General features: G+C 39.4%; 2 protein-coding genes across 7 annotated transcripts in view; one reads left to right on the top strand and one right to left on the bottom strand.

The window, feature by feature from the left end:
- The window catches only part of tcirg1a (T cell immune regulator 1, ATPase H+ transporting V0 subunit a3a), a 16027-nt gene extending 10009 nt beyond the window's left edge, over window positions 1-6018 (top strand). For both annotated transcript variants that reach the window (XM_049481021.1, XM_049481020.1), the window contains 10 exons: window positions 78-217; window positions 400-557; window positions 961-1051; window positions 1152-1270; window positions 1354-1567; window positions 2501-2608; window positions 2718-2804; window positions 2895-3015; window positions 5086-5257; window positions 5493-6018. In XM_049481021.1, the coding sequence (XP_049336978.1) occupies window positions 78-217; window positions 400-557; window positions 961-1051; window positions 1152-1270; window positions 1354-1567; window positions 2501-2608; window positions 2718-2804; window positions 2895-3015; window positions 5086-5257; window positions 5493-5577 (1295 nt within the window). In that variant the 3' untranslated portion in view covers window positions 5578-6018. The remainder of the gene's footprint in view (window positions 1-77; window positions 218-399; window positions 558-960; window positions 1052-1151; window positions 1271-1353; window positions 1568-2500; window positions 2609-2717; window positions 2805-2894; window positions 3016-5085; window positions 5258-5492) is intronic.
- On the bottom strand, window positions 6002-24222 carry kdm2aa (lysine (K)-specific demethylase 2Aa). 5 transcript variants are annotated; one of them, XM_007256119.4, is made up of 22 exons: window positions 23969-24222; window positions 18888-19026; window positions 17838-17916; window positions 16493-16539; window positions 16048-16226; window positions 15785-15891; window positions 15206-15299; window positions 14924-15077; window positions 14645-14760; window positions 14176-14302; window positions 13744-13967; window positions 13126-13203; window positions 12761-13012; window positions 12538-12654; window positions 12151-12237; window positions 11083-11241; window positions 10705-10731; window positions 9358-10466; window positions 9079-9242; window positions 8279-8425; window positions 7973-8188; window positions 6002-7513 (listed from the first exon to the last, which is right to left on the bottom strand). In XM_007256119.4, exons 1-22 carry the CDS (start codon window positions 24017-24019, stop codon window positions 7332-7334), a joined length of 3855 nt encoding a protein of 1284 aa, XP_007256181.3. In that variant the 5' UTR covers window positions 24020-24222; the 3' UTR covers window positions 6002-7331. The 5 variants fall into 5 exon arrangements, with proteins under 5 accessions (XP_007256181.3, XP_007256182.3, XP_007256180.3 ...); XM_007256120.4 differs by lacking the exon at window positions 23969-24222 and adding an exon at window positions 21658-22726; XM_007256118.4 differs by lacking the exon at window positions 23969-24222 and adding an exon at window positions 20275-20448.

The raw sequence follows: 24222 nt of genomic DNA, 5'->3' as shown, positions 1-24222 counted from the left end.
CAGCAGTTCAGTTTACATTCTCTTTTGTGTAGAAGCTGCAGCAGAACCTAACTGCATCCATGTGTGTTCTCCCTCAGCGGTATATACCATCATCACTTTCCCTTTCCTGTTTGCGGTGATGTTTGGAGATGTTGGTCATGGTTTTCTCATGACCCTGGCAGCTCTCTGGATGTTGCTGGAGGAAAGAGACCCCAAAATGAGAGAAAGCACCAATGAGGTTTGTTTGCCTGAGAAAAATCTAATTACAGTTCTTTCCGGCACACATTACCCATTTATAAACAATTTCCGTTTAAATGTGGATCATTCACATTATCCATGCACGCTTGTGAAAGCATGTTTGGTTACGTAAAGTAAATGTGAACTGTAATTTGTTCATTTTTTTGCGTGTCTTTGTCTCAGATGTGGCGAATGATTTTTGGAGGTCGCTATTTAATTCTACTGATGGGACTCTTCTCCATCTACACTGGAGCTGTGTATAACGAGTGCTTCAGTAAAGGTCTCAGTCCGCTCCCTTCAGGCTGGCACCTCAAACCTATGATACAGCACTACAACTGGAGGTGAGCTTCAATATAAATACCCATCACATTAACATGTGATGCATCTCTTTAACTAATCATTGTGTGGTTTGGATGTAATGTGAAATAAACCGATCAGTGTGCTCTGACTTTAGTGGGTTGCTATTTTTCATGGTGCAGCACATCTGCATTTCTCAGCAGAGGAAACTGACCAGTGCTATTTATTGTTGATGAGAAAGTTGCAATGCACTGGTTTGGCCAAGATAGCAATAAACTTCTGACTCTTGACTGTTGTCTAGGTTGTTTTCAGCCAGTGGCGCACCTGTGTTTTCTGTAGCCAAGATAGCAATACAACAGAAGTTAACCTGAACGCACCACACCCCGTTGCGCAGGGTGTGAGATGAAACTCTTCTTAATAAACTTTGTGTTAATGACATTTTCCTAGTGATGACACTCTGAGGGAAAACCAGTACCTTGCTCTGGACCCAAATGTCACTGGAGTGTTCCAGGGTCCTTACCCATTTGGCATAGACCCGGTAAACAGAATACACATTTTCTGTTTATAATGATTAAATTATAACTAATTTAATAATAAAAGGTCATCCTTTTTTAAGATTTTAACTTTTTCCCCTTAAGATCTGGAGGCTGGCAAATAACCACCTGACTTTCCTCAACTCATACAAGATGAAGATGTCTGTCATCATTGGAGTCATCCACATGACTTTTGGAGTCAGCCTGTCCTTTTTCAATTACATGTAAGTAATATCTGCTTCCAATACTCACGGTTTTCTCTTTTTCGATTTTTTTTACGTCTTCTGTACTCCGTCTCTTTCTGTAGGCATTTTGGTGATATGAGCAGTGTGTTCCTGGTTTTGATTCCTGAGCTGGTGTTCATGCTCTGTCTGTTTGGATATCTGGTCTTCATGGTGGTGTTTAAGTGGATTGCCTTTGGGCCGCAGGACTCCAGCCGTGCTCCGAGCATCCTGATCCACTTCATAGACATGTTCCTGTTCACTCAGAACCCAGATAACCCACCCCTCTACACAGGACAGGTGAGGGACGCCATGTTCCGTTATTCTCTTATGTTCACTTGAAATTTCTGTTTTCTATTTTAAAGATATTTTTATAGATAGATAGATAGACAATTAGATTTTTTTCCTGATATCTATTTAACATATGAAGCAGTAAGACATATGGAGTACTGATAATTATACCCTTATGGTAAAGTGTTACCCAGAATTTTGACCAGTTTACAGTAAGAGAAAAAATTGTGAATATTGCTCTATCCCAAATTGTATGAACATTTGTGTTTTTATTGTACAAATTGCATTCTGATTTTAATTGACAATGTGAAAACCTAGATAATCTTATCAAAGCATTTCTGTTCGTTTTTATTTATCGGTTGTTGATTGACAACAGCTGAAAATAAGGAATACACTTCTGATTTACTGTAAATAGTCCAATGTACATGGACATGTCATGGGACAGGAACTAGCATTGTGTCCCATGAAAGCTAAAGAAAGCTGCACTGGCCTGTGGAAAATACTACAGGGGTCTCCTTACTTGAATGTGATTTATGCATCTGGTTTGTCTGTTTGCATGAACAAATCTAGCCAATTTGATCTATCGTTCCTCATTTGAGCTAATAATTTCACACACAAGATGGCACCTCACAACTTATACAGGTGTAACCGCTCCCAAGGCGACACCTTTAATACATTTACATGACATTTGGCATGTCTGTGTTTTTGAGGTGATATAGAGGTGTTATGGGAATGTGTGAGCTTGACTCATTTTGCTGTTCTATCATATGAATACTAAAGGCTTTTGGGAAAATGTACCACAGCTTACTCTAAAAGCCAAATGCAGTGGAAATGTTGATGCTGAACTATCAGGGTAGATCTCGACTTCACAGAGAACTTAATTAATGTTTTCATCATGTTTTGTGGCAAATCTACATTTATACATTCTCTTTCTTTGTGCAGATGATTGTGCAGCGGGTGCTCGTGGTTTTAGCCTTCTGTGCTGTTCCTATTCTTTTACTGGGGAAGCCAATTTACCTCTACCTCAAACACGGAAGGAACAGGACCACGGTAATGATGCCCGAATATAAAATCCACATTTCTTTACTAATCAATTTGTTCCAGCGTGTAGCTTAATTTATCTTACTGGAGCACAATGCACTGTTTGTTTTAATGACAGGAAGAGCAGCACCCCCTGGTGACTGACCCCAACTCAATCAATGCTCAGTCTGGAGACCTTGAGAGAGGAAATGGGGGAGAGAACAAGGTGAATCAGTGTGAAGAAGCATCAGATTTAAAGTGGGAAGCTGTGTCTATGTTCTGTATTGATCTATGTTTTCTGTTTTGTATACTTCAGGGGTTCGACTTGACTGAGGTCTTTATGCATCAAGCCATTCACACCATAGAGTACTGCCTGGGCTGCATCTCCAACACTGCCTCCTACCTGCGGCTGTGGGCCCTTAGTCTTGCACATGCACGTAAGTAAAATAGATGCCTACATAAATATGGAAATGAGAATCTAAAATTAAGTACCGTATTTTTCGGACTATAAGGCGCACTTAAAAACTTTTAATTTTCACAAAAATTGACAGTGCGTCTTATAATACGGTGCGCCTTTTGTATGGATTTTACTCGTCAGGTTGTAAGGAGCAGTAAACACACACTCCGTGCAGCGTTATAGAGAGTTTCAGTGCTATACAGAGTCCAGAGCCGTGCAGCTCCGAGGCTGGAGCAGCAATAGCATTAGCTAGATGCTAACCGCTAAGCTAGCTAGCTTATTCACTGTTCAGAGATCAGTATTATCTAAATTTTACTCGTCAGGTTGTAAGGAGCAGTAAACACACACTCCGTGCAGCGTTATAGAGAGTTTCAGTGCTATACAGAGTCCAGAGCCGTGCAGCTCCGAGGCTGGAGCAGCAAATAGCATTAGCTAGCTTATTCACTGTTCAGAGATCAGTATTATCTAAATTTTACCCGTCAGGTGTAAGGAGCAGTAAACACACACTCCGTGCAGACCCGTGCCGCTCCGAGGCTGGAGCAGCAATAGCATTAGCTAGATGCTAACCGCTTAGCTAGCTAGCTTTTTCACTGTTCAGAGATCAGTATTTTCTAAATTTAGCACTTTTAATACTGCTGGAGCAGTATTATTAGAGTTAGATGCTAATCGCTAAGCGTTCACCGTTCAGAGGTGAGTTATCGGCCTGTAAGTCTGTGCTGCTTTGCCTGGCTAGCATTAGCTAGATGCTAAGCGCTAACTCTCTCAGAGGTGAGTTTTATCAGCCTGTAATCTGCTTGTTTACCGTGTTAAAACAAGCTACGGGGGACGAATCGCTAGCTAATATCTCACTGTCTTACCAGAACACGCAGGATTACTCAGTGTAACGCTGTCGTTTAAGTTTGGGTTAACTTTACTAGTTTAGGTGACTAGCTAGCGTGCTAGCGGATAGCTATGCTAACGCTGGTGCAGCAAGCCTTAGTGGACATCTGGAAATCTAAGCTTACTGTAAATAAACTGAAGCACGTTACTCACCCAAATAAACAGTTTTCAGGAGAGGAATCTGTGTAGATTAATATCCAGCACTCGTTTGACTTTGAAAGAGCAAGATTTGTATACTGAGACGCTCCACCGGCAAGAGACCACCCCCGGTGGGGGAAGGGAAACATGGCGCCACCCCTGTTCACTTTGATATAGGCACCCTTTCTAGTGTCACTTAACGCGCCTTATAATGCGATGCGCCCTATGTATGGAAAAATAGCAGAAAATAGGCGTTCTTTGATAGTGCGTCTTATAATACGGTGCGCCTTATAGTCCGAAAAATACGGTACAAGTTGTTTTTTTTAAGAGGACAAACAGGCTGAAATTTAAGTAAAAAATACAAAAGCATCCAGCCATACATCAGATCACTGGGGCTGCAATGATTTGACACAGTTAAGGGGCAATAGAATAGCTGTACTCACTGTTCATCAGCTCATTATACAAGTAAACATATTTTAAGCGTTTAAATCTCACCTATTGCTTCTCTCATCTCTGGAGCGAGAGAAAAAAAACAGACAGCGATTTACAGTAAGTTACAGCTGGGATTGCCAGGTCAACAACAACAAAAAAATAATAAAATACCTTGTCCAAAGTCTGTCTAAAACCTGCCAGGCAGATGCTTAAACTAGCCCAATATTTAAAAGTTGCCATAGCCACAACATATGCATTTTGAGTAGTTTGCAATGAAGCTTTTTGGAGGCCATGATAAATATGAAAGTAGTCGAAAAAAAAGAAGAGAGAGAGAGAGAACAAAAACCCAATCAAACAAACAAATGGGGAAAAAATATATATAAAAAAAAAACATCCTTTGAATTTTCACCCGCTATCAAATGAATTCCAGTTTGCTGTAAAAAACTGCAAACCTGGCAACTCGGGTTATGAGTTATAAATTCATGATCATTTGACAGTGTTGCCATGCTATGTGTAATAAATGCATTATGTTACAAATGTTTTAGAAGGGTGGTTTTTTTTTCTTCTTCTTCTCAAATTTCTTTTTTTTTTTTTTGGACAGAGCTGTCGGAGGTGCTGTGGGTGATGGTGATGCGGATCTCTCTGTCATGGCAAGGTTATATAGGCTCCGTTATCCTGGCAGTCATCTTTTCCTTCTTCGCTATGCTTACCGTCTCCATCCTGCTGGTCATGGAGGGGCTGTCTGCCTTCCTGCACGCACTTCGTCTGCACTGGTAAGGAATACATCCAACCAACACTCCCATCCATTCACATTACCCAAGTGATGAATGGTCAGACATAGAATACAACTAAAATCTTAATGTTTCATAGAGTATGAGCATCCTTACTTCATAGCTGAGGACTACAAAACACTATTACCTTTAAGAACATTTTGTCCCCCAGGCACATAATACAGAACACAAATGTAAATTAACTACCTGATCTTGCCCATTTTTTTTCCTGATCCAGGGTGGAATTCCAGAACAAGTTCTACAGTGGAACGGGATACAAACTGCATCCTTTTTCATTTGCATCAAATGTACATCTCCTTTAAAACTGACAATTTAACTTTGCTTAGTCTTTTAACTAATATTGCACTGTAAAGACCTTTTTATAATTATTTTTTAGGACTGATCTTTTGTTTTATGTACCCCAAGTGTAATATGTATAGTCATATCTTTAACATTTTGGTTTTTAAGAATGTGTCTGCTTAACGAAACATTAAATCAAGTTTCAAGAAGCATCGCTCACCTCTTTTTTTGATTTTCTACAAAATAATATTTTGATGCTAATAGTTTAAACAAGAAGGATTTTTTTTAGTTTGAGCTATGCTGTCAGCATGTGATGAATAGATTTGTTATTTCATACCTCAATACAAAGCATAGGGTGGCTTAAATCATATCAGCACCTATACAATACATTTCCAGAACAAACACATTTGTACACTTGTTTACTCTCAAGCATCAGACACTAATAAATGTTTTTTGTAAACTTTTTATATTTGTCTTACTCGCTAGAATGAGCCAAAAACCAGTGATGCACTTTACACAATATATCCCCCTCTTCTGACAAAGCTCTTTTGCTGCCAATGACTGAACTAAAACTTTCCAGAAGTGTCAGTAACACATACATACATGATTGATCTGCTTATTTGATTAATAGGCTGCATTAACTTTAGAGAAATTCATTCTGAAGTAGAATTCTGATCTCTTTAGGTGTGAAGCTTATTATAAATACAAGCATACAATGATTTCAGAAAATTCACACATACACACAAACATTCAATCCACCTGAGAACATGTCATTTTACACACAGCTAGAGAAAACCTGCAATCAGCAACTGAAAAAAAAAATACATTTTCATAGCCATAAATCTTAAGGTGACTTTATTTTTCTTAAAAAAAAAAAAAAAAAAGGAAAGAAAAGAAAAAATAAACAAGAAAAAAATACTAACTACAGGCTGCATTTAAGACTGGCTTTCAGAGGAAAACAAAGATTCACACTGAGAACACATGTACAGAGTGGAAGATGCTGATACAAGAGGAAACCAACAAATCTGAAGATAAAGCTACAGTAGGAAAAGAAAGATTAATACACAGTAGGGAAATTCAGTAAGCGAAGAGCAGGCTGATGAAGACGTTGAAGCAAAGAAGCCAAGCCCTCAAAGCTTTGTCAGGCATGAAACTGGTGCGCATCAGAAGACAGGAAAAACAAAAAGAATGTGCATGTGTTTGTATGAGAGACCATTTGGGGCTGTAGGCTGAAGATTTGGCACTTAAAACGTAAGTGCACGCCCTTTGCCTGCTTTTTCCTACATAATTTTGTAGGCCAAGTGTGACGTTTTTTAAACCAACCATAACCCCCTTTCAACAGTAATGCTGGTAGACAATAAGAGCCATATCTGAAATAGCCTCACATGTGTGGCAACATATTTGATACTGTTTGAGACTATACTCAGCGGTCAGACTCCTCTAGGTCACTAGATCATCCACAGAACCCTAGCTAATTAAGGATCAAATACATCTCGAGCTCAGATTCAAGTGCACAAACCTTATCTTCTTTAGAAGTAGCTTTGGATGAGCCTGGATGCCTGCTCTCCTGACAGTGATACTGCACAAAAAGAACATCACTCTCTCCATCAGACTCTGTTCTTTCATCCTCTTCCCAGGGGAGTGGCCTCTGTCCCTCCATCAACCCTCCTAACCAGACTGCGGGAGGGAGCTCTAATCTTGTCGGAGCACTGTGATGGAGCCCGTAGAGCACAGCTGTGTGAGAGCACGTGTGTACCTGTGTACGTAGGTCCGTGTGTTAAGATATTCTCTGGATGAGTTTGTCTTCAGTCAAGCAGAAGAGGGTACAGTACGAGAGGTCCGAAATAAAGTAATCACAGCCGCGCCGCGTCACACCTTTACAGCTCCGCAAGTCCAAAAGTGTGAGAGCAGAAAGACGCTTCATGTAGGACAGGCAGGCATCCGTTAGCTTACTACACCCTAAAAAAAAAAAAAAAAAGGGAATGAGTTAGACAAAACAATGAAGAGCACAAACCATTGCAATCTTCTCTAATTACATATTTTGCACAATCATACTGATATTTACAGATAAATGCTTTTAAAGAAATTAAAAGACAAATTGAGAAAAACTGCAGGCAATCGGCATAGGGGGATTGCCATAGTCTGTATTTTAGGGTTGTATGTTAAACTGTTTATTTATAATTAATTATCGCTACTTCTAAAAAACCTTAACAAAAACCTTAAACTAATTTGTCTCACTTTTTGTGCTGTGTATAAGTGTGGACTGGATGACAGAGGTTGAAAAATAAAGCCATAGCATCTCCCATGCCCTCTGGTGGCAGGCTAGGGTGCAACATTTATTCCTACCCAATCTCATGAAAAAAAAAGCATTCAAACCATATCTCTGCACATGATACAGAGAATCTAAAGTCTGATTACCTGCAAGGTTGATCTCTCTGAGGGTGCTGCGCATGTTGGATCCGCTGGCTGTGAGCAGGCTGACCGACTGGTCTGTGACGTCATGACAATGGGACAAATCTAACCTCCTCAGCAGTGGCATGTGTCTGATTATCAGCTTCAAAATTGAGTCACTCACATCCAAACCAGACAACCGCAAGGAGAGGGTGTTCCTCAACCTGCTGCGATTTTCACTACCTGGAGAACCAGAGAGACAGGAAGCAAATATCAAATAACATTCATGAAAATGTTATTAAACATTTTTTAATTAATCTGTTCTGATCTGACCTGGTGGTGATATAAGGTCTTTGAGCTGAGACTCTTTAACCCCCTCTGCCCAGCACAGATCCAGCGTGCGGAGACAAGGCAGGCTCTGAGAAATTAACCCCGAAACACATGAAGATGAACAGCCAGACAAAATCAGATCCTTTAGACCTAAGAAAGAAGAAGAAAAAGAGAGAGATGAAAGACAGACAGAACCAGTGGTGAGACTACATTGGTTTCATTTAAGGGCTCTAAATTTAATCACCCAAACATGTACACAAATATTTACTTCAATCAGGTAAAATAAAGGTAGATTAAAAGGTGTAATAAGTGTTTAGAGTCCAAATACTAAGCAAACGCACTGGCAACAGTGTAATCCTTGCTCTAGTTCCCAGAACCAGCAAAAACATGCCCAATACAGAAGCATAAAGAATATAAAATCATAGGGTGTTCTCTAATCTTTCAGTGTTGTACAATATATTTTCTCATACACAATCAATACTACTGTCTCGAGACTACAAACTAACTGCCTTTTTTCTTTTCTAATAATAAAGGGTCAGCAAAAGCAATCCTGTTGGGGTCTCTGGACTCCCTATAATATCTTGATGGCAAATTCCTTCTGCCTTTTTTGCCACTCCATATTAAGGCTTACAAAGAGAAGACTAGTTCTAAAAAACAATTCAATATTAATCTTCATGCTATACTAGATGGTCTATAAGGATGGAGATCTGCCTGTTTCAGCAATGAAATTCAAAATCACCATTCTGATTAATACTGAACAAACTTTGTTTAATATTCAGGTAGGGGCAAGAGTGTTGATATACCTGGGAGGTGATGGACAAGCCAGGTTATCTGCTTCTTTGACACAGGTGTCCAAGACAGATCAAGTGTGACGGGCTGACGTTTAATGATGGCGGAGAGAGCCTGAGCGCTTACAGAGCGACACCGACTAAGATCTATGCGATTCCACAAACGCTTGTCGAAGCTCCTGTTAAAATAAGTCACACAAAGGGGGTCAAGGGACGTTTTAAACAGATTTAGAAAGAAAAAAAAAAAAAAAAAAAAAAAACTCTTAAATAAAACAGCTCACATGTACTACTCACCATTTGTACCAGGCCTTGCAGACCCTCATACAGACAGCCAGTTCGGTTCGGCTCAGGTAGCGGAACACAGACACCCACACCTCCTTCTCACAGCCTGGCTCGTTTCCCACATCCCGAAATGAGGGATGAGAGAGCAGGGAGGGCGGGGAGGAGCCTGTGGCAGATGGGGGAGGAGGAGGAGGAGATACTGAGGAGCGAGAGGAGGTGGAGGAAGGGGATACTGTGTCTCTTTCTTGGCCATTGTGAGAGGAGCGTTTGGGGCGGCCAGATGAAAGGACAGCTTTGGGTTGGGAGAGACCGTTGCCAGCGGTCAGAGAGCTGCCGTTTTTCTGACGAAGCTTGTGAACAGGAGTGCGGGGAGACATGGCAGCCTCCAGTTTGGGTACAATAGCACCAGGATCACGCTTGGCCTTTGCGGGGCGCTGTAGTGTGACGGTCAGGTAAGAACCATTTAACAGTTCGTCATTCAAGTCTGAAACAAGCAAGACAGGAGGGTCTGTTTCAGAGTCTGAATGGTTCTCACCTTCCTCGTCCTCTTCATCCTCCCCTCCATCATCCAGATCCTCCATCTCTTCATCCTCCCCATCAAAGTCTCTTTCCTCACTATCTTCATCCTCATCGTCGTCCTCTTCATCATCGTCGTCGTCCTCTTCACCTCTGCGCCGCCGCCTTGAACGGTGCTCTTTTCCTGACCGGCCCACATGCCTTTCATCATCACTCTCATCCTCTTCTTCCTCCTCGTCGTCTTCATCTTCCTCATCATCGTCATCATCGTCGTCATCCTCTGTTTCATAACGCCTTTTGTGCGATTTAGACCCACCTCGAAAACGAACGCTTCCCCTGCGCTCACCCCTCGCATTAAGTACGCGCTTCATTTTCTGGGAGGAGGAATTTGTAGCCACGCCCCCACGATGAGAGGAACTCCTCCACACACCGCGTTTACTAGACCCAAAGCTACGCCGAGCTGACGGCGCATTCCTTGACTGAAGTGATGATTTCCGCCTTCCATCTCCATCCTCATCATCACTACCCGAACCATCATCTCGGTCCTTTCCATGCCTCCGAAAGATCTTCGCCACTCGAGGATCTACTGAAGAAGACTTGCGCTTCTACAAGGAAAAAAATAAATTTATAAAGTGTGTGTAAAATCACATGTATAAGACCTCAAATCAAACCCTTTACTGTTAACCCAGGTGAAACTGTACACAGGAAAAATAAAAAAAAACCCTAGAAACAGATCTAACATTGTTCAGCTTTTACAACACTATTGAGCTAATGTAAGGATTTCTCTAAATTAAGAGCACACAGTCATTATTAATATGGCCACTTATTTATTTATATACTTACATGCATTTTGGTTCCTTCCAATTTAATCTGTAACAAAAACCACAAAACTGTTTAATGCAAGGCATTTTAGTTGCCAGCAAACACTGTCACAATCACAGTGAGTGAGAAATCAAACATGCTGCAAACAGAGAGCTGATTCTGAGGCCCTCTCCCCCAATCAGTCAGTCCGAGCAGCGATGGGGCGCGGGATGATGATGAAACAGGGCAGGGAGGGCGAGAGACAGACAGACAGAGAAAGGGAGGGTAGGAGACAGAGGGGAAAAGGGGGGCAAGGAACAACAGAGTCAGAGAGGAAATTAAGGGGTAAGAAAAAATAAGGAACAGGGATTGTGGGCGTGCGTGCGGCAGCAGTGGCGTGAGGAAGGCGAAGCCTCTCACCCTCTTTCTGAGCTGATGCTCTGGGGCCGCCACCTGTTTCCGTAGCGACCCGTGGGAGAGAGAGGAAGGGGGCCGCCCGACCCCGTGCCACGCCCCGCCCTCGCCCCTCAGCCCCCCTGACCCCTCCTGAGCCGTGATGTCATCACCGCTGCCCGACGACTGACACACAGGGGAAGAAGCATTACTGTTAACCACCGAGAGCAGTGTGTGTTGGGGGCGTGCATAAAAGGGCTAGTCAGGCCTGTGCTGATTCTGTGTTCTCAAACGTGGAAAACAGTGAAAGTAGTTTTGTTTGATAAAGATTATTCTGAAACACACACAATCATTGTTTGCTCCTGAGTCTGCTTCCAAGTTAGGAAGAGTGTAAAATGTTATTATTAGAGATGGGCTAAACAGTACTTTTGGGGATAAAATGTTAGTTTATCTGACTGATTAATCGCAGGCACCAACCCAGGGTGGGTCTGGGTGTCACATTCATCTTTCCAGGCAGACTTAAGAACTTTCTGCATCATCTCTTGAGGTGAAATGTACTTTACTTTTTAGGGTCATTTAAATAAACTTTGGAATCCCGAGCACCAACCAAAAAAACTGCTTACCAAGCACTAAAATGCTATTATGCTGTCGTACTTTACCTTTCCGATAGTCACTGCTGTATTTTTGTTTGTGGTTAAATGTGGTCTGCAGTGGTTGCTGCTGTGCGTGCGTTGTGGCGTTTATCAGTTCTACTGTGTTCTGAGAACTATTCATATCAGCCAATTAAACATTTTCGCTGAAAATATTCTGTATTGCCCTATACGCATATAAAGCTGATTAACTGGTCCTTTTCTAATTATTATTATTACAACAATTACTAAACTGTTGTTTGAAGGAGGATAATAATTGTTTCTAACTAGTGGTGGAGAGTTTAAACAATCACAGTCCTAGTATGAATTCTCCATACAGAACAGCATAACATGAACTAGTACTTCAATTCCAAACTCAGCTTGCACAAGATGCACATCCACAGCTATTGTAGGTTATGTATTCCTTTTATCCAACATTAAGTTTAAAAGTGAGTCTGTATTTTACCTCAGATTCTGTGTTTTTGCCGACAACACACTTAGGACACTCCCAGCAACTTGGGAGATCTTTGTTGACTACACCCTCCCCAGGCACCTAGAAGAGAGAAGAGAGAAACTAATCCATGACCACAGACACATTTATTCTAAAAGAACAAATCTATAATTAAAAAACACTTTGATTAATAATACTGTTAAAAAAAAAATAGCCAAGTCTAGCTGAAAGCTGCAAGGCATCCATGTCTGCATTATGGGATATATTGGAAAATTTAAAATAATTAATAATAATAAAATGAAAATAAAATGATAAATTATGATAAAAAAATATAAAAAAAATTACCATGTCAAACAACTGAAGAACAATTTGCTTAACATTGGCAACTTAACATGCACACACCTTTAGGCAACTGGGGTGGGCAATCTGGGCACAGTTGGAGCACTCCATGAGCTCTTCTCCGGTGTCCTGATTCCCTTCTTCACAGATCTCACACACTGCTGAAAGAGGCAAGCCAGGCTATACAGGAGAGTAGAAAAGACAGAGCTTTAGTTTAAAAACATATTACAGTCTCAGATAGGTATTACCAATATGCAAAATTAAGAACAGCTCCCCCCACACTCACTGCAAGACACTGGCGGAGGACGCAGGTCTGTTTCAGCTTGCCGGGGCCACCAAACTTCTTCATGTCTCTGCAGAAGTTGCAGTCACCACATTCGGCACGCAGACATGCCTCACAGCGCTTACAGCGCACTCGCCGCCTCCGCAGCACAGACATGGAGGAGGCTGGTTTGGTTGGGCGTGGAATAATGGGAGTGGTAGCCAGCTTGGGACGGCCTACTGGTGCAGGACAAGGAGGAGGCTGGTACCATGATGGCTAGATTAAGAGGTAATAGGGAATAGAGAAAAAAAAAAAAACATTAACATTAGCATTTATGATATAGAAGTGATTGTGTTAAGATTTGTCAAATCAAACATTTAAATTCTCACCCTCTTTGGCCACTTTACAATAGGTCTTCCAGTATATGCAAGTTTGGGGTTGTCATTTGCATGTTCTTTAAGTAATGCCTGTGAGAAGAAAACGCATTAAAAACACAGGAGTTTCCAATAGTGACATTTTAAACTATGTACATTACAGGGTTAAACCCAATTGTGCCTCATGTCAATGTGTCAATTTGCAAAACGCAAGTCGACAAACGCAAACTAACAAGTAGTGTGTTAAACAGGACATAATTTAACTAAATAGTATGAAATTGTGCTTTGAAACACAGTCCTAGATCTCATTAGAGAGCATGCACTTGTCACTGTCACTGTGTAAGCATAACCACATCAAAACTGATGTTTCTGTGGCAAATTAAAGCACTAGTTCATATAGTGTGTTTTGAAAATAGTTAAAGAAAATATTTGGTTTAATTAAAGATTCATTTTTTCCCTATTATTATGGTTTAATTATTTAAAATCAAGTTGAACACACAAACTATTTTTTGTACAACTAAAACTAGTTGCAAGATTAATCAACTAATCATAAAAAATAATTTATAATAAATCAATTTAGAAAAAACAAAACAAAAACATTAGGTGCAACCCTACATAACTTTCTGGACTCACCCGCATGTCGTGTAACAGAGCAGGTGCATTATGTATTCCTGCAGGCACACACTTCTTGTGTGAGGGCAAAGACTCAAGTTTCCCCAGCAAATTCCACAAACCCTCAAGCTCAAAAGGAGTCAGGTGAACTTTTACTCCTGGCCGGCTTGGGGGAGAGGGTGTCTCGTCCTCCTCTTTTGCATGACCGTTTAGGGTGTCACAATTAGAAGGATCACGTTTAAGGCCTGAGAGAGAAAGGAGGTTTAAAATTTACACAAGTAATACAACAAGAGTAATTAAATGATAACCCCTCTTATGCTGCCATTATCTGTAAGCTACTAGCAGGGCAGTTAGAGTTATGAATAGTAGACGGGCAAACTTGCACAAACCTTCTTTAATTGTTAGCCAGGTTAGCAATTATAGGTTAGGTGAGGTACTTATTAAATTACTTACCGATACCCAAAGAGTGTTTCTGAAACTCTGGGATGAGGTAGGAGGTGTTGGTTAGACTGTACAGATATCGTTCCAGCACATACCAACACATCTCATAGTAAAATGGATAGCGGAACTTAGTTGGCACCTAGAGTGAGAAGGAGGTGTTAAAAACAATCTTTAAATATTTGTCTAAAACAACTTGACAAAAACCTTCTTAACTCTGTTTTGGAACACAAGATAATTTATTTAGTTGATTAAATAATGATCTTGTTTACATTTCATATTACTTTCTACCACGCTTTGTAGTAGCAGTTTGTTCACTTAAAATAAAAAGGGCAAATAACCTACTGCATGTTTGAGCTAAGATAATATTAATGTGTCGACATCAAACCATGGGCACAATTTAGCATTGCTTTCCTAGTAAGAACAATATCTCCCAAAAATGGTTATTTTAAATTTTAAGAGAAGTAGGCTTCAGCTTCCTTACCCGCGTCCTATCCTCAATGCTGTAGATATTAAGCTGCATCGAGATATTAAAGCTGTGCAGGAAATTTCCACCAAACACCAGAGTGTCCACAGGTGTATAAACTGCATGAATCCAACCTGTGCACACACAAATACAGAGACAAAAAAAATACAAATAAAATAACATAAGTACACATAGTGTAAATAATGCAGGTTGTTTTAGATATCTATTTGGTTTTGTAATTCAACTGGCAATCAGGACTATCTGGTAGCAAGCATCATGCATGTCCCATGCCCTCACCTGATGGGATAATGAACGTGTAGCCCTGCTTGAGTTCAATTCTCTGGCAGTCTGTAGCCTTGTCACCGAGAAAGATGTCTCCTTGTTTCCCAGACAACACCCAGTTTTCATACAGCTCCAAATTCTGTGGTGTCGGTGGGATTAACCAGAACACCTGTGCGATAAAAAGCCAATTATTATTAATCTCAATGTTACACTACCCAATAGTAACAGACCACCCAAATAGATTACAGGTATAATAAAAAATATATCAAAATATATATCAAATAATTTGCTGCGTACCTTGCCTCCTCGCAGTATGTGGTACCACACTGATGTACCTCCAAAGTCTATGTGGAAATCTGTATAACAGCCCTGCACACTCATTAGACAGTACCTGTTCACCAGAAAAGCAAAGTGTGTCAACTCTTTTATGCCTTGACTTGCTTAAAAGCACAAACTTCCCACTTTTCCTCCAATATTTAAATCCCTCTGGACCAGAATTGGACTCGCTCAAAATTACAGAAAGAAAACCTTAAAAATCAGCCGTCTTTTGAACGAAAAACAGCATCTTTTGTCCTAGATCAAACATGTTGAAATTATTTCTGTATACAGCAAATTAAATGGCACACTAAATTAATGCACACAGCTTGATTCCCTAGCTTTAAAAGCAAGATGATGTCTTCACATATGGCAGTCATGTGTATATAGAAGTATGTTCACCCTAAAAATACAAACTCAAATCTTCCATTCAAGCAGTGTACTTAAATAGGGAAGAATAACTACTTAGCTTGCTTGTGTATTTCTAAAAAAGTTTCATGAAAAAAGTGCAATGCACTCTTCAATTGAATGAAATGTCAAGATGCTAGTCTTTAAACTTACTTTTGCACTTTTGGGTACTGCATGTCTAAAATGGCATTTGTGGAGTCTCTCTGCCTTTCCTTTAGATGTCTTGGCCACATATTGTCCACCCAATCAATTATGTCCACCTGACAGACAAAGAGGCAGAAGACAGTGAATTAAAGGGAATACAATAATAAAATATGTCCTGCATATAGGAATATTGTGCTGTGTATGAGTATCCCATGATGCATATAACAGCTTAATCTCAAAGCATTATTATGTGTGATAGTGTGTGGACTAACCGTGGATGGCCTTTTAACTAATTCTTCTAATTTAGTGTGACTAAACTCCAGGCTGATGACATTGTACAACTTCTCTCTTTGGGAAGGTGGGGTCTCATAGTATCGCCACCATTGAGCCATGGACATCTCGATGCCCTTCTGAGTTGCCACATCCATCACATCAATCATTCGCCGACTGCCTACAATACAGAAAAACATTGCTTTTGCATTTTTGTCCTAGCATTACTTAACAAGCTGACAAACCTAGTCAGGCTTAGAATGCATGATTCAGTTGCTAGCAGAAGGCCAGAAAGCATACATAATGACATTTCTTTTTTTTTTAGCAAACAACTGCTTCAAAACATTGTGAGCTGTAGAGCTACTGTATTCTAAAACAAGACTATTTATTTTATTGTTAAAAAAAAAACAGAAAAAGTTAAGAGAAAGTGAAAAATCTATTCCTTACCCACAAAATTCTTTACATCATTCACAGTGAAGGTTGAATCTGGCATTCTAAAGGAAAACAAATGAGATGCATTAAAATGAAGAAATTATCAGTGGATCAGTGTAAAACATCTTCCAGTGAGCATCCTGTACCTCCAATGTGCTCCAAAAAGAAGCAACTCATTTTCACACTTGGGTTTTTCTTTTCTTTTTGCACCAGGGGCGGACTACACTTAGACTTTGCTGTTTGGTTAGGTGTAATATCCGTTTTTCCACAAATGCCAACTCATTAAATTAATCTCTGGTACACATGAAAACAGTGTGCTCTGGTTTGCTTCAAACAAACACTGGCCACATACCTGTACATTGTTAAAATGTAAGACAATGTTCTTTATTTATATAATATTTCTGTAATATTATCTGTATGTAACTTTACACTGATCTACACTAGCGAGTTAGCTTTAACGCTAACAGCCGGACTTGGAAGGCTTGGAGTAGGTTAGCCGTGATGCTGTTTTTCCAAGCTGATTACTCACTGATAATTGATGACAGGTTGATGGCACTAGGTAGTGCAGGTCTTCTAGTTTGGTCTAGTTAAGTCTTTGGTTATTAGTCATGATGCCTAGAACTCTCATACCTAGCTGCTGGATCAACGCAGGCCTCAGGCTGGTTGTGAGAGCTATGATGTTTTTATTACATTATATTAAGTATCACCATTATTTAAAAATTTTCAACGGTGATATCAATACTGAATTAGTGTCCAGTCCCTACATTATTTAACTGATCTTGTTTAACCCTCTTAGCAAATGTGCAAGTACTAAACCACTATTTGTTCCAGTATAAAGACTGGTAAGTCACAGTATCTGTGATGCAAAAAAACTCTTCGTAAAACTAGCCTGCAGTGATTCTACCCTCCATGACACAAACCCAGAATCAATCCTGGCACAGGTTCAAGTACTCAAAAAAGCATCAATATTTTCTCTCTCTTTCCCAATCCATCCAGGGTATGCCATCTACAACAATTCCATTGGACCACCTGCATTGTGGACCATTTTGAGCACTTGTATTTCCATTTCATCTACCTGTTATGGATGAAATCCCATTCCAGGGATTTTAACAAATGGTTAAATCACTATGATACTCTTACACCTCTCACCACAATTTGCATTTTAATTCATGCCTGCCAGACTGTGCATGAAGTCTCAATTTTACACTTTACGACACAGATACCTCTATGCCTAGCACAGATGTACTATGTATTAGTTATTTTAAATAAATCTGAGCAGTGTTCATTTGAAATAGTTTATATAGTTTAGTTAATTCCCAAACTGTACCAATTTACTTATCAAAAAGACACAATGTATTACCTGATTCCAAGTCCATCGGGTCTCTCAAAGATAATTGGGTCCCTCAGGCCTCCTCTCTGGATAAACTCAAATGTGAAGTCTAGAGAAAAATAAAATTGTTTAGAAAACAAGTATGAAGATAACATGTGAACAAGTCAAATATCCAGAATACTTTCAAAAACAAGAGAGATAAAAAAAAAAACAACAATGCCAAACAAAGATACTGTATATTTGTATAGTAAAAAACTGCTCATATATACCATCTTGATAATACAACATGCACAGTGATGAAGGTGCTCCTTATGAATTTGTCTTATAATGTATTCCGCAACACCGCCAGTTCATTCAAAACAGGTTATGACCAAATTAGCTAGGATGGGATACAGTAAGTACACAGCAGTAGGGAAGCTTGTTCAGTATGGCAGGGAAAGCTTTTGAGTGGAATATTACCTGCTTAATACATCACTTATAAAGAAGGCTAGCCAATCACAGACTTGTTACAACAGGAGGTGGTCTTGAAAAAAAATCTGAAGCAGTTCATATGAAACAAGAACGTAATCTGACCTTAAAGCAATCCAATTGTCAGATATTTTCAGCAAGTCTAAAGATGATATATTTGCCAGATTAATTACTAGAACTTTGAATAAATGCCATCTCTGCCAATGCTCCATGTTAAACTGCACAAAAATACGCATGATTACAAAACACAGAACCTTTTTTCTGTATTTACTTTCTTGCTCCGCCCTAAAAAGCTCTGATCAATAAGCAGAATTTAAAAAAAAAAAAAAAAAAAAAAAAAAACCTTTCACATGATTTGTTGTGACTTTTCAGTATCCTTGTATTTTTCCCCTGTGTAAAATCAAATAAAATGCTCCAATTTACAAACTTGTTTTGTAAATTGTAACTTGTAAGATTTGCATAAAAGCATCCACTGTAGGTGTGAAAATGCTCTAAAAATGGTAATATAACTAAGGCCAGTGCTTTAAGAAGAAACCAATGTCCACCAACAACAAACCCATGTGTTTCCTAATTAAGTGCATAACATTCAAGAAAAAGCGAATAAATTAGTACTTTTTCCCTCCATGCGCTTGACCCTGTCTGAGCTGAAGCGGCTACTGTGCAGCTTCTCTTCCAAGTCAAAGGTCCTCTTCCCCTCAATCTCATCGTCAGAGATCCCATCGTCATGGTAACGTCGCCGTGTGCCCGACCGCTGGGAAGAGGAGAACAAAATAAATAAATAAATGAATAAAATGACCCATCAATACTAAGCTGCACAGAGGGGCCTGATGTGAAATCAGCAGGTCTCTGTATCATTCAACAGCTGCACTTGTCTGATTCAGGTTTAAACCAATTAACAAACTTAATTTAATACTGAAAATCTTAGTAAATTAGACAATATTGTTTAAATGCATCTGATGATTATGAATAAGAATCTGTATTCATTTTATAATATACTGACATGATAAATATTAAATGGATTGGAAACTTATGAAGATCTGTCCATTAACATTGGGACATTTGTTCTAAAAACCCTCTCTCCCTCTCCTCCTTGCCCTTGTCTTGCCCATGCTTTGAGCTCTGAAGTGTCTCTATGGTGATGTTCCATTATTAGCCAATCACAAGGGCATCTCAGTTCTGCCATCACACAGTCTCAACCACAGATGGAAGAAAAAAAAATCAATAAAAGAAAGTGGGCATGACTCTGCAACATTTTCTATCATTTCTAATACAATATAGCAAACGCAGCTCAGTGTGACATGTCATGACCCACTGTTTACTGATCATAATGGACATCCTATTTAAAGGTATTATCTGAGCACATAAGAAACACATACAAATATCACCTTTTAATTGGTTAACCAAAACAAAAAAAACACATTTGTAGGATTTATATTTCTTAAATAAAAATTAAATGTGTCCATCCATCTGTCAAGACACAAGCACAGTCCATACCGCAGTTTCATTATTATATGACTAATATTGTAAGAAAAGGTTCTACCATCTCTCCCAGCAATTTTCACTACATTTCACAAATCAGTGCATCTCTCTATCCTGAGCCATTCTAACCACACAGTCCAGTGAGTAGCCCTGGTGAAGGCTCACTGAATAGATCTTCAGGAACATTGTGTTCTTAACCAGGCAGGAAAAAAAAAAAAAGACATCACACATTACACCTCATCAGTTCACAGGATAGGGCAACAATTCGAAGGTCAGTATACCTACACTGAACTACTATACTGACACAGAAAATGTATAAAGCAAATAGAAAATCAAAATGCAACGGTCACAACAGTACAATGGGTGGACTGTTAAAAAAGCAGCCCTTTCCTTTCTTTAACCAAGCCATTTATCTGTCTATTCATCCTCTACTGCCCTTCCTGTCTCCCTTAGGCCTGAGACTGCAGTGCGCCTGGACATAGCCCTTGTGGAGGGCAATGAAACACTACACACCTCGCACCTTCAGTGTCACATCTTCATGCCCCTTCTTATTCTTCCTCTTCCTCCCTCGCTTCCTGAACACCCGTCCATCCAAAAGAACCAGGGTCTCATCTCTGTTCTGCATCCTCTCTGCCTTCTTCCTCTCTTTCGGAGGAGGAAAGACCTGTGGTTCGTCCTCCTCTTGTTATCCTTTTGCCTCTGCAGTGTCCCCTCCCTCCCACTCCCCACCCCTTCTGCATCTCTGCTCACATGGTTGGCTCAACCAATCAAATGACTCCCATTCTAGTTTTCATCTCTCTTCAAAACACACAAACTGCTTACAGCTGGTACCACCCTGGATCTTCACATCACCCAACTTGCACTTTCATTTCCTATTCAGTGATTTAACGTTTTGCTAATACCACAGCATGACATTTAGTTCTGAAAAAAAAAACAGTATGAGGAGGTTTATGTCAAAGAAATAGCTAAAATACTTAAGTGTTTTTTTTTTTTTGTTTTTTTTTTTTTACATACACCACAACAGACAGCCAGGATTTGGTGGATTTCTACTAAAGCAATCTCAGCCCACAGAGTGCGTTGATGATCGACCATACTTTCCAAACACAAATTGAGAATCAACCAGAATTGTATGTCTGTTAATAATTTGGGCACCTAAAGAATAAAATTAAACCTAGGTTATCTACATCATATACTGCAAAAGCACCCCACCTCATCATCTAACCTATAGGTAGAAACAACAATAAAAACAATGCCGCAAATTATACACACACACACCTATATACCAAAACGTACAAGCTATTTAATCTGTTCCACACACAAATGAAAATCAACAAAGTACAAGTATGACCAGATATGTCAGGGTTAATCCAACAACTAGAGTCAAACGTCTTCGACCAAGAATAAACTGGAAGGTCAAATTTCTGTGCTACTGAAATTAGCATCAAAAAATACTCAGTCAAAAATAAGTACTCCATAAATAAGCACACAGACACAGCATTTAATTCTCTTCATGCATTTGCCAAAATTACTACAGGCATCGTGTGTCGTTTTAGTGTTCATCAAAAAGAAAAACAAATGAAAGCATTTGTGGATAAATGCATAACCCTGACAGCAAAGAACATTGAATCAACGTTTACTTGTATGCTCTGAATAGTTAGATTTCCTAAGGCCATATATTCACAATGTTTCTAACGGAAAGCTGCCTTTTACATGCCATTTTTACAGTGCAGAAGTACAATAAAAACTATAAGAATAGAATAGAATACAAACAATATAGCTATTGTTACATACAGATTAGGGTTGTTTTAATGCATCAGTGAAGGAAAAATATCTTACTAAATAACGTTGATTCAACATACTTTTGTTATTTGGGATTAAAGGTAGTTTATATAACGTTACGTACCAGTCGTTTGCTGTACCGCGGTTTAGAATCGTCCATATCCGTTGACTTTTAGGAGTAAAAGTAGTTTACCTACAGTAGTTTAACTATCAGATCTATCAACAACACTCAACACTGAGACAAGTTCAGATAGGTTGGCTACAACACTGGACACACTCTGGGCTTGGGGGTAACGGTAAGCTGGCTGCGATAAATGCTTCGTGACTGAGAAGAGACATTAAAAAAATAAATAAATAAAACTGACTACATTTAAAACTAACTTGTGCTGTTAGCCAACATTAGCTGACTGTATATGTAGTTAGGTTTGTGAGCTTGTTCGTTAAATTAACCCTGCAACTGACCTAACGCTAACCTACATTAGCTTTATTTAACTTTCCCTTCTGAACTGGATTTACTTTAGCTATAACCTTAGTTATAGCGTGGTAATAACAAAACATGTTAGTTACTAGCTATTTTCCACTCAGTATGACGTATATGACGATAAATAACGTAGTAAACTAGCTGGGTTAGCAAGCTAGCCTAGTTACTATCCCCCACTAAAGCGTAGCAGCATCGCTCCACTCCAAACAAACAACCGTTAGCTCGCTGGCTAGCGCTGCTCACACAGCTATCACAATATCGCTTCAGATTCTAATTCAGTTTCATACTACCCGAATTCATCACCCACATAATTATAAGTACACTCCACTGAATTAACCTGTACACAAACTAAACGTGTCCTCTGGGTTAAATTATGAAAAGAGTGAGGTTGAGTTATAAACGGGTTAAACTACACTGCCCGGGTGAGCTAGCCCGTTAGCAGCGTTAGCTCCAGTTCACAGCGCTGAAGTTGTATCTATCAAACTGAACAGTGGCGGTTATTTCCAGCTCAACTTCCCCAACCCGCCACCAAAACCCGCGCCATAAAACTGTCCAAACGCTCTTCTACTGAACCTGCACACTTTCCGGTAAAGTTTAAAACACGGCAGGTACATTATCCGTTCTCCGCACAGCGCCGCTCTTCCAATTCACAATAAAGTTAGCCTAAGTGCTGAACCGTTCGCCGCCATTTTCAAATCGTCACAAAAACTACACAAGCACTCCGAAAAGGACACGCCCACTACCCACAACGGGCCAATGGGGAGCAAATGCGACACGCCGGGCGAGACGCCGATAGGTCAACACACATGTCAATCAATGCGCACATTCAGTCACGGAATAACGAAGAAGATTATGCAGCGTTCAAGTTGCAATAATAATAATAACAATAACAATAATAATAATAACAATAACAATAATAATAATAATAATGTTTTACCTGATTTTGAATACTTATTTTACTTTATTGTATTTATTTATTATATATTTAATTTTTTTATATTTTAACTTTTTCCCCTTTCTTCATTTCCTTCTTATACTTGTGTTAATATTCTTTTAAATTAATTTGACTACTTTTTAATATTAGCTTGTCCATTTATTCTTTTATGTTGAATAGTTTTAATTGCTTTTGTTTTCCCACCTTTTTAATTAAATCTTAATAGTTTGTTAATTATTTTGAATACACACTTTTGTTATTTAATTGTATTGTTAGTTTGTTTATATAGTGCCTCAATAAGATAAGAAAAGATACCTTTATTGTCAAAAACAATATTGTTTATCGCAATAATTTCTGGGGCGATATATCGTCCACAAAAAAAAGACTTAAGAGATTTACACAAAATGTAACTAACAAATTGCCCCCTTTTCCACTTAATCAACAATAACAAAGTTATTACATTTAATATCTTTATAAAATGACTGGAATTAGCATTATTTAGCACTAGGAAATTGCACAAAACAAAATGTATAATATCTGACTCGAAATTAAACCTTGCTTTAATGTTTTTGCTTTTCAGCTCACTAAACCACTCATTGTGGCACTTTAATAGAATGTGTAGCTACGTATTAAAAACTATAAAGACAAAAACAAATACAATGTCGCTAAATTCGTGACTTTCTGCGTTGGGGGCGTGCCTATTAAAAAAAGGTCTGAACACAAATTACGTTGTACACAGGAGCTCCAAAGTCGTATATATAAGAGCTTCTGAGGAAGACTTGAATGCAGCATAAGACCAACAGGAACCAATAGCAGAAAACGTCGACAAACATACTGATCTCTTATTGACTAAAGACCATGTCACTCAATGATACATGCAGCTATTGGTTTACAACGTACAAATGGATGTTATAGCCAGCGTGTTATACGTTAAGCTGAACTTAATAGTCAGGAGATATTGAGCTTTTTGAGGTAAACATCAGACACACCAACTGTATGAAACAATCTGTTGATATTTACCTTCGCTCTCCCAGAGCCTGACACACCGTCTCCTGTGGCCTTTGTGTCCATGTTCGCATTTCAGGGTTATTTAGTGTCCAGTCTGTAGTAATACTCCCTTTAGATAAGCCGAAAAACACGAGCCACAAGCGCGTGTGAGCATATTTTCAGCCGCTTTGCTGGGGTACGGGCCAATTCAACCAAACGCACTTTCTTTGTAAGTGCTGGTAAGTCCGCATGGTCCTCCTTCTGGATCCCCACACCACTGCGAGTTT

The sequence above is a fragment of the Astyanax mexicanus genome, chromosome 7, assembly GCF_023375975.1.
Source record: "Astyanax mexicanus isolate ESR-SI-001 chromosome 7, AstMex3_surface, whole genome shotgun sequence".
Classification (NCBI taxonomy): domain Eukaryota; kingdom Metazoa; phylum Chordata; class Actinopteri; order Characiformes; family Acestrorhamphidae; genus Astyanax; species Astyanax mexicanus.
The sequence above is the reverse complement of the archived record's forward strand: the minus strand, read 5'-3'. Positions and strand labels throughout refer to the sequence as shown.

Excerpts from the sequence above, each read along its gene's own strand:
- kdm2aa (XM_007256118.4), bottom strand. The coding sequence starts at position 20,379 with ATGCAGAACAGAGATGAGACCCTGGTTCTTTTGGATGGACGGGTGTTC. Across the intron at positions 11,242-12,150 it reads GCAAAAACACAGAATCTGAG|TCGTCGGGCAGCGGTGATGA; the intron begins GTAAAATACAGA and ends CCTGTGTGTCAG. Across the intron at positions 10,732-11,082 it reads AGCATCAGCTCAGAAAGAGG|ATTAAATTGGAAGGAACCAA; the intron begins GTGAGAGGCTTC and ends TTTTTGTTACAG.